General features: G+C 37.6%; 1 protein-coding gene across 4 annotated transcripts in view; it reads left to right on the plus strand.

Annotated features, from left to right (window-relative positions):
- The window catches only part of LOC131275863 (zinc finger protein 709-like), a 45683-nt gene that overhangs the window by 11906 nt on the left and 19650 nt on the right, over window positions 1-14127 (plus strand). For all 4 annotated transcript variants that reach the window (XM_058287423.2, XM_071211503.1, XM_058287424.2 and 1 more), the window contains 3 exons: window positions 1399-1484; window positions 3554-3680; window positions 13618-13709. In XM_058287423.2, coding sequence (XP_058143406.1) covers window positions 1452-1484; window positions 3554-3680; window positions 13618-13709 — 252 coding nt within the window. In that variant the 5' untranslated portion in view covers window positions 1399-1451. The remainder of the gene's footprint in view (window positions 1-1398; window positions 1485-3553; window positions 3681-13617; window positions 13710-14127) is intronic.

Raw genomic sequence — 14127 nt, forward strand, 5'->3', positions numbered from 1 at the left:
AGAAGAGGTATGTGCAGAGAGGTCACATCTGAGCCCAACTCCATCACATTCAGGAGCACAAGTTCCAAAGCAGAGCCCACCTACAAGGCAATGAATACCATTTGTCATGACCGTGGGACCTAGGTGTCTCTGTAGCTCTCAGGAGCACCCCTATTTGAGGTTGTATCTACTTTGGCTTTCTCTGAGATCCTGCTGAGATGTGCATAAATGTGATCCCTCTGATGACCTTCTGACTTATTCCAAAGTCCCTTAACCATATAAACTCATTTGTCTTTACCATTTCCATGTTTTAATCCAGGTCTTTTTCCAGTTGCATCACCAGGTGGTATTTGGTAGTAATCCCTTGGCACCAGGGAGGCCCATTCCTGGGAGTCATGTCCCATGCTAGGGGGAAGGAAATACATTTACATGCTGAGTTTGACCTCAGCAGAGTTGTAACACCTGCTCTTAGGTTCATTGGATTTACCCAGGTCAGCTAACAGGGAGGTGAGAATTGTTAACCAGCACACCAGGGAACTGAGAGTGTCTACAATTGCAAGTAGGAATCCCACACAACAGCCATGTAGGAACTAAACACCCTCTTGATTTAGAGGTGAAGCGGACATCTCCATCCCAAGGTCCTCAGAATGAATGAATAAAATATGGATTAAAGTGCACTTACTGGTATTCTGCTACAGAATTGTGACTCTAGCAATGGAAGAAACTGTATCACTGATGTGGAGACAGTGACTGTGGGAGTTGCCAAGGCTAGGGAGAGGGTGTGATAAGGGGGTATTTTCAGGACTTGGAGTTGTTCTGAATGATATTGCAAGGACAGATGCAGGGTATTATATATCCTGCCATAACTCACTGAATGGACTGGGAGAGAGTGTAAACTACAATTAAACTATAACCCATGCTGTGTAGCAGTGTTCCAAAATATATTCATCAAATGCAATGGATGTGTCACACTGACGAAAGAGTTTGTTGATGTCGGAGGAGTGGGGGTGGTGGGGAGTGGGAGTATTTGGGAACCTCATATTTTTTACTGTAACATTTTATGTGATCTAAGTATCTTTAAAAAAAGCTGTTACAAACAAAAAAGGAGTAAAACTGGCATATTTTTAAAAAAGTCTCTGAACATCATGGGCTAATTAATAAATGCAATTCATGGATTTTCATCTTCTTATCTATATAATATGAAGATAATCATATCTTTTTTAGCCAGAGAAGATAGGATCTCCAACATCTTGACCCTGGGAAAGGAGAGTCCTTTATTATTTCTCTTGAGCATAACTTATGTTCTGTTTTGTTTGGGCAGAGGATACTCCTAGGTGAAAGTTTTGGTTATTCAAGATGGGGGGGCCTAGAAAATTGTGGTCAAGATTTGAATCTTAAGATTTCTTTCTCCATTCTCAGCTTTGCTGTCCTTCTGCTTATCTGGTTGTGAATGAAAATCCAGAGGAAGATAGATGCCAGCTAAGGTTTTGGCAATGCAGTCCCATGTGAGTAGGTAATTCTTCTTTGCACCTCTGTTGCCAGCAGATGGGAAGATTTCTCCTATTGGTGTGACTATTCCAAGTGTATGCAAGAGTTATTCAAGGATCTTAGCTTAAGTTTACATAGGACTCTTTATTACTTATGGTATGTTAGGTACAGATCAATGAGTAATCTTCCAAGGTAATTACAAGAGTTGGTTAAAGCTACTATTAAAGCTGTGTATTCTCTGAGAAGATTTTAGAAGTTTTCTTTTTCTCACCCATCCCATGGCCTCATTGAATAATGAAATCACGGATCATGTTATTGCCTGAATTTGGCCTGGCCATATCATGAATAGTGGTGACAGGTGAGTAAGAAGAGATGTTTACAGTCAGAAGGGATGCTGAGTTTTCAGCTGTGCATGCAGTCAGCCCAACATTACAGGTACTGGGGTGTAGGGATAGATATATTTGTCAGAAGTACATGAGAAGTTTTGTAAATTAAATGAAATTAGGAATAATGTATTCGTTTCCTCCAATTTTAATGTTCTTAAAGTTTTGATGGAATATATTTTACATTTTGAAATACTTTTTAAAAAGATTTTAGAAATATATTCATTAACTCCTCATTGTTTGCACTCACTAACTCTCTTTGTCTTTTCATTGTGTGCTCATCTTCTATTTAAAAGAAACCAGGAACTGAACCCAGGACCTCCCATGTTGGAGGGAGACAACCAATGACTTGAGCCACCCCTTCTCCTGCTGGTTTTATCTCTCACTGTTTCCTATTTGTGTCTCTTCATTGCATCATCTTGTTGCATCAGGTTGCCATGCCAGGCCGTCACATCATTGTCTCTTCATTGCATCATCTTGTTGTGTCAGCACACTATGCCAGCCCATAATGACAGCTTGCTGTCTTGCTCATTTTCTTTAGGGGTACACCAGGAACCAAACACAGGGCCTCCCGTGTGGTAGGCAGGCACCCAACTATTTGAGCCACATACACTTTCCTTGAAATAATTTTTAAAAAACTGCAATTCTCCTTACCACTCTTGCTCAAATTTCCCCACTTCAATTTTCTAAATCAAATTTATTCAAATTTTATAAGTGGATGCTATGTATAGGAATTATTTCTTCCTTCATTTTGTCTGTGGTTTCAGAAGCTGTATAATAGGTAGAATAAAATTTATGTCTCAGTGAAAATTTTTAAAGATTAGTAAAGGCCAGAGGCAACGAACAGGATTGTTTTAATGTTTCACAGACAAATGAAATGAAGATAAAAGTGAGACAATGAAACTGGTCTTTGTACACTCCAGAAAAAGTTGAGATTGGGTGGTCTCCTACCACAGGAATGGTCAGTCTAAGGCCATGTATCAGTACAACTCTCTCAGAAGTCCCTGGCTTGTGACACTGAACCATCTGTATTTATGCATTATAATGAATACCTGAGCTATGTAGCACTGAGGAAAGCAGGACTTACTGATTTGAATCCTATTCAGTTTTGCAGAATTCTGGTTATGTTTTCAAGGGTCCCTGCCATTTTAATGAATAATAGACCTGTGAATTGAATTTAGATAGAAAGCATTTGATACCTGAACTTACATTTGCCAAAATGTACAAAATATTCTTAAATTATTTTATAGGTGAGAGGAAAGTGAGCTCGTCTATATAGGGGAGTAACCTAACCATACCCATTTTTCAAAATGATATGTATATAATGCATATTGCTTGCCTTATATCTGTAAATTTACTTAAAATTTACTAAAATATTGATTTATTAATGCTCAAAGGAAAACAATAACTAGAAAGAGGCATAATTACAAATTTAGTGGGATACTTCAGATGTATGTCATACTGTATGTCATGTGATTTTCTTTTACAATGGGGTATTTTGGGTTCAGAGTGTGTCTGTGCCTGTGAGTGCATCTGAAAGGCAATGGAAGTTCAGCATAGATAATGATGTTACTGGAACCCCAACACCTTTCGAGTTTTACATACATAGTTTCTGCTTCTTTAATGCTGTTATTTTGTACATCTCTCTCAAGACATTGGTAAGGGTAGCCCTGTGTGAACACAAATTTCTGTGATTTTTTTAGGCGTTAGTGACCTTCAAGGATGTGGCTGTAGACTTCACCCAGGAAGAGTGGGACCTGTTAGACACAACCCAAAGAAAGCTGTTCAGAGAAGTGATGCTGGAGAACATCAGTAACCTGGTCTCAGTAGGTGAGACTCTCAAACTTTATCTACCACCTATATCTCTTTTCTGTGTAACATCTATCTAATCTACCTATATATTCATCATAAATCATCTTCCATTTTTTAATTCAGGTATCTAAATCAGCTTCTCCAAATTGTATAATCTTTCTTACATTATATTTTTATATTTTATAATGTTAATACATTTATATTGTGCTAACAATCCCTAAATGAATTTGTTTCTTCATTTATTTACATCGAGTTCACCCCAATAGAATTTAATCTTCTTGACCACATTTTTTTGTCTTTATTTTTTCATTATTACATTCAATACATTTATTATTATATATAATAAATACATTTATTATTACATCCCCCCATAACAATAATCTCCTTAATCATCATGAGACATTCATTGCATTTGGTGAATACATCTCTGAGCAATGCTGCACCTCATGGTCAATGGTCCAGATCATAGCCCACACTCTCCCACATTCCACCCAGTGGGCCATGGGAGGACATACAATGTCCGGTAACTGTCCCTGCAGCACCACCCAGGACAACCTCAGGTCCCAAAAACTCCCCCACATCTCATCTCTTACTCCCACTCCCTACCCCCAGCAGCCACCATGGCCACTTTCTCCCCACCAATGCCACATTTTCTTCGATTACTAATCACAGTAGTTCATGAATAGAATATCAGTAAGTCCACTCTAATCCATACTCTATTCCTCCATCCTGTGGATGTTGGAATGGTTGTGTCCACTCCACATCAGTAACAAGAGGGGGCTTAGATTCCACATGGATGCTGGATGCAATCCTCCTGCTTTCAGATGTAGGCACTCTGGGCTCCATGGTGTGGTAGTTGACCTTCATCTCCATGTTAGCTGAGTGGGGTAAGTCCAATAAACCAAAGTATAGAAGCTGCAAGTCTGTTGAGGCCCAGGGCCTGGCTATCACATGGTCAGTCCAAAGATTCAGGTCCCATGGGTATACATTAAACCCCAGCACCAACTACAGTTCCGGTAAAAGTAACAGGAGACACTTGTGGACAAAGATCACATCTGAGTCCAGCTCCATCACACAGAAACACAAATTCCAAAGTAGGGCCAACTGACAGGGCCCTGAACTCCATCTGCCATGACCATAGAACCTAGGGTCTCTGTATCCCTCAGAAGAACCAATACCTGGGGTGGTATCTACTTTATCTGTCTCTGGGACTCTGCTGAGGTGTGCATAAGGGCAACCCTTCTGATAACCTCCCGGCTCTTTTTGGAGACTCATAGCCATATAAACTCATTTGTCCTTTCCATTTCCCCCTTTTATTCAGGTCAAAAAGCATTTTTAACTCCTGGTATTATATGTAGATTGAGATATTCTGCTGGTCTGAGTTGACCCTTTTATTCAAGGTCATTTTCTAGTTACATCATCAGCTGGTACTTGGTAATAATCCCTTGGCGCCAGGGAGGCTCATCCCTGGGAGTCATGTCCCACGCTGGGGGGAAGGCAACGCATTTACATGCTGAGTTTGGCTTTGAGACTGGCCACATTTGAGCAACACAGAGGCTCTCAGGAGGTGACTCAGGCACCCTGCAGCTCTAGCCTTGTTCTTATTTCAGGTGTACAGGCTCACAAGCATAGTCATTAGGGTCAAGGGTTCATTGTTGGACCTTCCTTTTATGGTCTTTGCCGTTACATTTGGGGGATTATTGCCGTTCCTTTAGGGACTGTGATAGAGCTCTCCTGGCTAGGAACTCAACACTCCCTCAGGTGTTGTTTTTAATAGTATACACTATGAATATATCTATTTTTATGTACTCTGGATATATGCCCTGTAAAACTCCCTGCCACCCATGTGTCCCCTGTCAATAACATCCCACACCAGTATTCCTCCCCTGCCATTATTGAATCTCTTTGTGATCCAAAACTTCTTCAAAAGTGAAGCCCAATATATTGCCAGGTTCCATTAATACTAAAATGGAATATAGTGATGAGTTTGAAGGTTAGATATAGAATACATATTAATTTAGAAAAATAAATTGGGGTATCAAAAAATTTAAAAATGCAAAAGCTTATTTTTGATGTTTTACCTTCCATCACTGCAATAAGTGTTGCCCTGTATGCAAATTGGCAAGGCAACTATTTCTGTCTTTTCCTCAGTGTGTAAGTCCTATCTTTTCCTTTTCTTTTTTCTAATTATTAAGCTTATCTTCAAAATTTTAGATCACAGTAATTCATATATACAATATACAGTACTTCCACTTATCCAACATAAAACCCATTTCCCTTCCACATCAATAATCATTTTACATGTTCATACTATATTTACTGAAACTGATGTACAGATATTGAGACAATAGCTTTCAAATAAGGTAACATTTGGGTTTACATTGTGGTTTATATTTTATCCTACACAATTTTTTAAGTTTTTAGCTATCTTATGTTTTACATTATGATTTACATTTTAGCCTATCAGCCCCTATATATTTTTGGTGTAATTTAACATGTCTTATATCCATCCTTGCGTACTCTTGTGGAACACTTCTATTGCCTACACGGTTCCATTGGTTCCATCTATTCATTACCTCTCTCCCCCTCTTCTTAGGGCCCACAGTGACAGTCAGTCTTCATTGCTTGAAGGGTCATGTTAGAGATATTTGCAACAGTGTTGAGGGCTTGACATGCTCAACTGCCCTAATGCACTGGGAGCCACCATTTCTCTTGAGAGATAACAATTCCCTCGATTTGAGGGCATCAGTCCTCCCCAGAATGTGGGTATACCTTCACTCTCATTATATGGTTCTCTATCCAATGCTATAACCCACGATGGCAAAATGAGCACTCACATACTCCCTAGGAGCCTGTTCTGCCTCAGATTATCCCCTTTAAGCATCTTAAACAGGTAACTTTCCTTATTATATTTTTGAAAAAGTTGTCTGAGCATTATACTCTCAACCAAATACCTGACAATCTCCTATGTTTGTATGTTGCCCCACCCTCCCCCCAATTTCTTGGGCAATATTACCCATCCTCCCATCCCTAGCCCCCCTAAAGCCCCCAAAGCCACACCTAAAGGTAACCCTATTCCCCCATTTTATCCCTTCCTTGTACAAATACTTACCTCCAGCCTATCATAGATTTCACTCATGTAAGTGTCAGCTTACATCCTTCCTCTGCCCCACAATTTCCTTTAAGCCTATCATCTAGTCTCTAGCTCTCTGAGGCCGCTTGGTTTACTTATTTCATATCATTGAGGTCATGTAATATTTGTCCTCCAATGCCTGGGTTGCTTCGCTCAACATAAGGTTCTCAAGATTCATCCATGTTATCATGTGTGTTTGTAGTGTATTCATTCTTAAAGCTGAGTAGTATTTCATTGTATGTATATACCACATTTTATATATCTATTCATCTGTTGATGGGCATTTGAGTTGATTCCAACTTTTGGCAATAGTGAACAATGCTGCTATGAACATTGGTGTCCATATATTGGTTTCTGTCCTTGTTTTCAGTGGAATTGCTGGGTCATATGGCAAATATATGACTACGTTTTTGAGAAACCGCCAAACTGTCCTCCAGAATGACTGGATCCTTCTGCATTCCCACCAGCAGTGGATGAGTGTTCCCATTCCTCCACATCCTCTTCAGCATTTGTAGTCTTCTGTTTTTTTCATAACTGCTAATCTTGTGAGAGTAAGATGGTATCTCATTGTAGTTTTGATTTGCATTTCCCTGATAGCTAGAGATTTGGAGCATTTTTTTCATGTGCTTTTTAGCTATTTGTATTTCTTCTTTGAAGAAGCATCTGTTTAAATCTTTCTGCCATTTTTCAAATGGGTTGTCTTTTTATTTTCAAGATATAGTAGTTCTTTATATATGCAGGTTACAAGTCTCCTAACAGATATATGGTTACGAAATATTTTCTCCCTTTTGTGTAGGCTCTCTTTTCACTTTCTTGACAAACTCCGTTGAGGTGCAGAAGGCTTTAATTTTGAGGAAGTCCCATTTATCTATTCTTTTGCTGCTCGTGCTTTTTGTGTGAAGTTCACGAAGCCATTTCCTATTACAAGGTCTTGTATATGCTTCCCCACACTGCTTTCCAAAGTCTTTATGGTCTTGGCTCTTATATTTAGGTCTTTGATCCATCTTGAGTTGATCATTGTATAAGGTGTGAGTTGGTAATCCTCTTTCATCCTTTTACATATGGATATCCAGTTCTCCAGGCACCATTTGTTGAATAGGCCATTCTCTCCGAGTTGAGAGCTTTGGTGGCTTTATCAAATATTATATGACTATATATATGAGGATCTATATCAGAACTCTCAATTCAGTTCCACTGGTCTGTGTGTCTCTCCTTGTGCCAATACCATGCTGTTTTGACTACTGTAGCTTTGTTGTATGTTTTGAAGTCAGGTAGTGTGATTCCTCCGATTTCGTTTTTCTTTTTCAATATGTCTTTGGCATTTCAGGGCCCCTCTCCTTTCCAAATAAATTTCGTAACTAGTTTTTCTAGTTCCTTAAAGAATGCTATGTTGATTTTTTTGGGGATTGCATTGAATGTGTAGATTCGTTTTGGTAGGATAGGCATCTTAATAATATTTAGTCTTCCTATCCATGAACAAGGAATAGCCTTCCATTTATTTAGGTCTTCATTGATTTCCTTGAACAGTGTTGTGTAGTTCTCTGTGTATAAGTCTTTTACATCTTTAGTTAAATTTATTCCTAAGTATTTGATTTTTTTATTGACTATTGGTATTTGTTTTATTGACTATTTGTTTTATTGGTATTGTTTTATTGACTATGGTATTTGTTTCTTGATTTCCTCTGAGCTTGCTCATTATTGGTGTACAGAAATGCTACTGATTTTTGCATATTGATCTTATAACCTGCGACTTTACTAAACTCATTTATGAGTTCTAGAAGCTTTGTTGTACACATCTCAGGGTTTTCTATGTATAAGATCATGTCATCTGCAAATAATGAAATTTTGACTTCTTCCTTTCCAATTTGAATGCCTTTTATATCTGGTTCTTGCCTCAGTGCTCAAGCAATTTTCTAAGTGCTTCTAAGAAAATTTTAAATAAAAGAGGTGATAGTGGGCATCCTTGTCTTGTTCCTGATCGTAGAGGGAAGGATTTTAGGATTTCACCATTGTAAACAATGTTAGGGGTTTTTCATATATACTCTTTATCATGTTCAGAAAATTTCCTTGTATTCCGATCTTTTGCAGTGTTTTTATCAAGAAAGTGTGCTGTATTTAGTCAAATGTTTTTTCTGCATCTATAGATATAATCATGTGATTTTTTTCCTTCAATCTGTTTATATGGTGTATTACATTGATTGATTTTCTTATGTTGAACCATCCTTGCATACCCGGAATGAATCCCACTTGGTCATGGTATATAATTCGTTTAATGTGTTGCTGAATACGGTTAGCAAATATTTTGTTGAGGATTTTTGCATGTAGGTTCATTAGAGAAATTAGTCTGTAATTTTCCTCTCTCGTGGTGTCTTTGTTTTGCTTTGGTACTAAGGTAATGTTGGCATCATAGAATGAGTTAGGTAATGTTCCTTTTGTTTCAATTTTTTGGAAGAGTTTCAGCTGGATTGGTGTTAGTTCTTTCTGGAATGTTTTGTAGAATTCACCTGTGAAGCTGTCTGGCCCTGGGTTCTTATTAGTTGGGATGTTTTTAATGACTGATTCTATCTCTTTACTTGTATTTGGTTTGTTGAGATCATCAATTTCTTCTTTCATCAATACAGGCTATTTATGTGTTTCTAGGAATTTGTCCATTTCCTCTGAATTGTCATTTTTGTTGGAATATAGTTTTTCAAAGTATCCTCTTATGATAGTCTTTATTTCTGTGGGGTCAGTGGTGATATCACCTTTCTCATTTCTTATTTTCTGTGTTTGCATCTTGTCTCTTTTTTTCTTTGTTAGTCTAGATAAGGGTTTGTCAATTTTATTGATCTCAAAGAAGCAGCTCTTGGTTTTGTTTATGTTTTCAAATGCTTTCTCATTTTCTATTTCGTTTAGTTCTGCTCTTGTCTTTGTTATTTCTTTCTTTCTTCTTCCTGTGTAGTTACTTTTTTTTTTTTTTTTACTAATTCCTCCAAATGTGCAGTTCTTCAATTTTTGCTCTTTTTTTTTAATGTAGGAATTTATGGCTATAAATTTCCCTCAGTACTGCTTTTGCTGCATCCCACAAGTTTTGGTATGTTGTGTTATCATTTTCATTAGTTTCAAGGTAGTTTTTAATTTCTTTTGAGATTTCCTCTTTGACCCACTGTTTTTCTAAGAGTATGCAGGTTAGTTTCCATATCTTGGTGTGAAATCTGGGCCTCTTGCCCTTGCAGATTTCCAGTTTCACTCCACTGTTGTCAGAGATATTATTTTGTATAATTTCAATCTTTCTGAATTCACTGAGCCTTTCTTTGTTGCCTAGCATGTGGTCTATCTTTGAGAATGATCCATGTGCACTTGAGAAAAATGTATATCCTGCTGTATTCTGGTATAATGATCTGTATATGTCTATTAGATCCAACTCCTGTAATATACTGTTTAAAGTTTTTGTTTCTTTATTGATTCTCTTTTGAGAAGTTCTGTCCAAAGTTGATAGTGGTGTCTTAACGTCTCCCACTATAATTGTAGAGGGATCTATTCTTTCACTTAGTTTTTCCAGTGTTTGCATCACGTATTTGTAGGTGCCCTTTTTAGGAGCATAAATATTTGTGATTGTTTGTTCTTCTTGAAAGATTATCCCTTTCACTAATATGTAGTATCCTTCTTTGTCTCTCACAATTGTTTTGCATTTAAAGTCTATTTTGTCTGATATTAATATAGCTACTCCTGCCTTTTTTTTGTTATTGTTTGCTTGTAAGATTGTTTTCCAGCCATTCGCTTTCACCCTCCATGAATCCCTGGGTCTAAAATGTGTTTCTTACAGACAGCATATAGATGGGTCATATTTCCTCATCCAGTCTTCCAGTCTGAATCTTTTGACAGATGAGTTTAATCCATTGACATTAAGTGTTATTACTTTCAAGGAATTATTGATGTTAGCCACATTTCGTTTGGTCTTGTGTTTGTCATATTTTGTTTGTTTTTTTCCTTCTCTTTTTGTCTTTTTTGTTGCTGTTACACTCTCCTCCAACTCTGCCTCACCTGTTTTTTCTTTCTTCCTGCAGAACTCCCTTTAGTATTTCTTGAAGGGCAGGATTCTTGTTGGCATACTCTTTTAATTTTTGTTTATCTGTGAATATTTTGAACCCTCCATTATTTTTGAATGCTAGTTTGGCTGGGTAGAGTATTCTTGGTTGGAAATTTTTTTCTTTTAGTGCCTTGACTATATCAAAGCACTGCCTTCTTGCCTCCATAGTTTCAGACGAGAAATCAGCATTTAATCTTTTGGAGCCTCCCTTATATTTGATGGTTCTCTTTTCTCTTGCTGCGTTTATAATTTTCTCTTTTTCTTGAGCATTGGATAATTTGACAAGTATATGTCTTGGGGTGGGCCTGTTGGGATTTATGGTGTTTAGGGTACGTTGCGCTTCCTGGACATGTTCATCCATCTCTCTCAGTAGATTTGGGAAGTTTTCAGCCATTATTTCCTCCAACACCCCTTCTGTCCCCTTTCCCTTCTCTTCTCCTTCTGGGATGCCTAGAATACATATGTTTGTGCATTTTGCATTGTCATTCTGGTTCCTAAGTCCTAGCTGGATTTTTTCTATCTTTTTATTGATCAGGTCTACTATGTGTTTGATTTCAAATGTACTATCTTCCACGTCGCTAATTCTCTCCTCTGCCACTTCTAATCTGCTAATTGCTGAGAGTGTATTTTTGATTTTTGAACCGTGATGTCCATCACCATCATATCTGTTTTCTTTTTGCATATGTCTGCAATTTCCTCTCCAAGTGTTTTCTTTGTAATGTTAATCTCTTCCTTTACTTCATTGAGTTGGTCTCTAATATATGTTTTGAGATCTTTAATTACTTGTCTGATGTTCTGCTCCCCTTCCTGGTTTTTAGTTTGTTCATTGGATTCAGCCATGTTTCCCTGATCATTGGTTTGGTTTGTAGTTTTTTGTTCCTTACTGGTCATCATTCTATCTTGACGGGTTTAATCAGTTCCTTAGCTTCTTTGTCTAAAATGGGGATTAATTAGTTATTGTTTGTGTGTAAATGTTATGTCTTCTCTTTGTTACTTTCTTCTTTTTACTCTATTTTCTTGTTGCTGGCTAAGTTCACTCTTGCAAGAATCTCCTCTGTCACCATCCCACTAAATCAACGTCCAGACACCTCCTGTCCTGCAAGCACCCAAAACAACCTGGTCCAGCAGGACTCCAACCCTACTCAGCCGCTTCTTTGCAGGAGAGATTGTAAGGTGCGCTCACTGAGACGCCATCTTGCCCCGCCTCCTTGACCACAATTTAATGTCTTTCTTGAATTTCAATTTCCAACACTCAGGGCTGTGTTGAAATAAGTATTCTCCTCCAAGTGCTATGCTGAGGCTTCAGAACACAGTAGTAGAAACATTGCTTATATCCTTTTCCATATAGAATTTAGATCATTTTTTGGAAATTTATTTTAATTGGATTATTTTTGAACATAATATTCAATGACTTTGAAAACAGATTTAAACCATTTAGAATATAGACAATTCTGCAGTCTCTCTTTTTACTAGTAAATGGGTAACAACAAATAGTGGTCCTCATTGAAATGGGAAAAAGGTCAGGAGTTACAGATTCTGTTGAAATATTGTCAGTCATCTAAGTTCAAGTTATTGTTGCATTGCTGACCTTCAATGCTCACCCTATTCTTTGGTAACTTGTGATGTCCATCATGATCATGACTTGTTACTACCATAACTCAAATCCGGTAACTTTTTTTCATACAAGTAGGACATCCAGTCTGCAAAAGAGATGTGCTTTCCCAGTTGGAACAGGAAGAATTGTTGAGAGAAGGAATAGGTTTTCCTCAATACCAGAATCCAGGTGAACTGTAAAGACCTCTGCATTAGAAGAGGGGTCTCATGATAAAGTATGTGCTTGAATATTTTAACTTCAGAATTCCTTAAGTGTGTAATGATTTCTTTTTTTTTTAATTAGGTTTTTTAATAAAGATTTATTTATTTATTTCTCTCCCCTCCCCCCTCCACACCCCAATTGTCTGTTCTCTGTGTCTGTTTGCTGTTTCACCTTCTTTGTCTGCTTCTGTTGTTGTCAGTGGCATGGGAATCTGTGTTTGTATTTCTTGAATCATCTTGTTGTGTCAGCTCTCTGTGCATGCGGTGCCATTCCAGGGCATGCTGCACTTTCTTTCGCGCTAGGCGGCTCTCCTTATGGAGTGCACTCCTTGTGCGTGGTGCTCCCCTATGTGGGGGACACCCCTGCGTGGCATGGCACTCCTTGCACGCATCAGCACTGAGCATGGGCCAGCTTCACACAGGTCAAGGAGGCCCGGGGTTTGAACTGCGGACCTCCCATGTGGCAGATGTACGTCCCAACCACTGGGCTTAGTCTGCCGCCTGTAATGATTTCTTCAGTTTTCTTTATATGAGTTATGATTTCTAAAATGTAGCTGAAGATGTTGGGGAAATTTTAGTCACGTGTTTGTTCCATACATTTCTTAAGCTTTATTGAGTGTCTTGGCATTGGGAAAGGGATATTCATTTGTTATTGTAATTAAACTGTCACATAATAATTCTTGTCCTGTTCCTATTCTTGGAAGATTTTTTTCCTCTTTTTTACCTCACCGACATCCCAACTTTTTTCTCATATTGCGTGTCTCAAAATCCTTTCTGACTTTTATGTTCTAGAATTATTTTATTTATGACTTTGGTATTCTTCCCCAGGTAATTGTGAATGTGGGAAACATACTGAAAGGGATATTTGGAACTTTCTAAATTTTTCTTCCCTTAAAATTATTCTAACAATTTATTCTGTCTTTTTTCAATTACTACAGGGAGGCAATGTGCCTTTAAAACATGGGAAATGATAGAAATGATATTCAGTCAACCTACCTGTAGGAAAGACACTTCTAAAACCTTGTCATTGGTAAGTTCAACTTTATATACCCGAGTGTTAAAATAGATACCAAAGGATGGAATAAATTAGGAATTCAGTAAATCATGAAATTAAAAATAATGTTAGAATTAAGTGCTAATCCAGCAAAAATTTGTGATAGTTTGAATTTTCAGTAAAAACCTAAACACAAACTCTATCCTGAGTTCACATAAAAATCAAATTGTATAAGCAGGTTTTTATGAATGTAATCTTTGAAACATGAAGCTCAAAATTGATCAGATACCTCTGCAATTAGAGTGTTATAATAGAGAAAATCTATGTGTATGGATTAGAATACTTTTATATGAAACCAACATGGAGATATTTTAATTGGAGACTACCACTAGTGGATTAGTCTAGGTTTCATATATAAGGAAATGTAGGAATTCATTTAAATGGACAGAAGTTT

Source organism: Dasypus novemcinctus, chromosome 24 (genome assembly GCF_030445035.2).
Source record: "Dasypus novemcinctus isolate mDasNov1 chromosome 24, mDasNov1.1.hap2, whole genome shotgun sequence".
Lineage (NCBI taxonomy): Eukaryota > Metazoa > Chordata > Mammalia > Cingulata > Dasypodidae > Dasypus > Dasypus novemcinctus.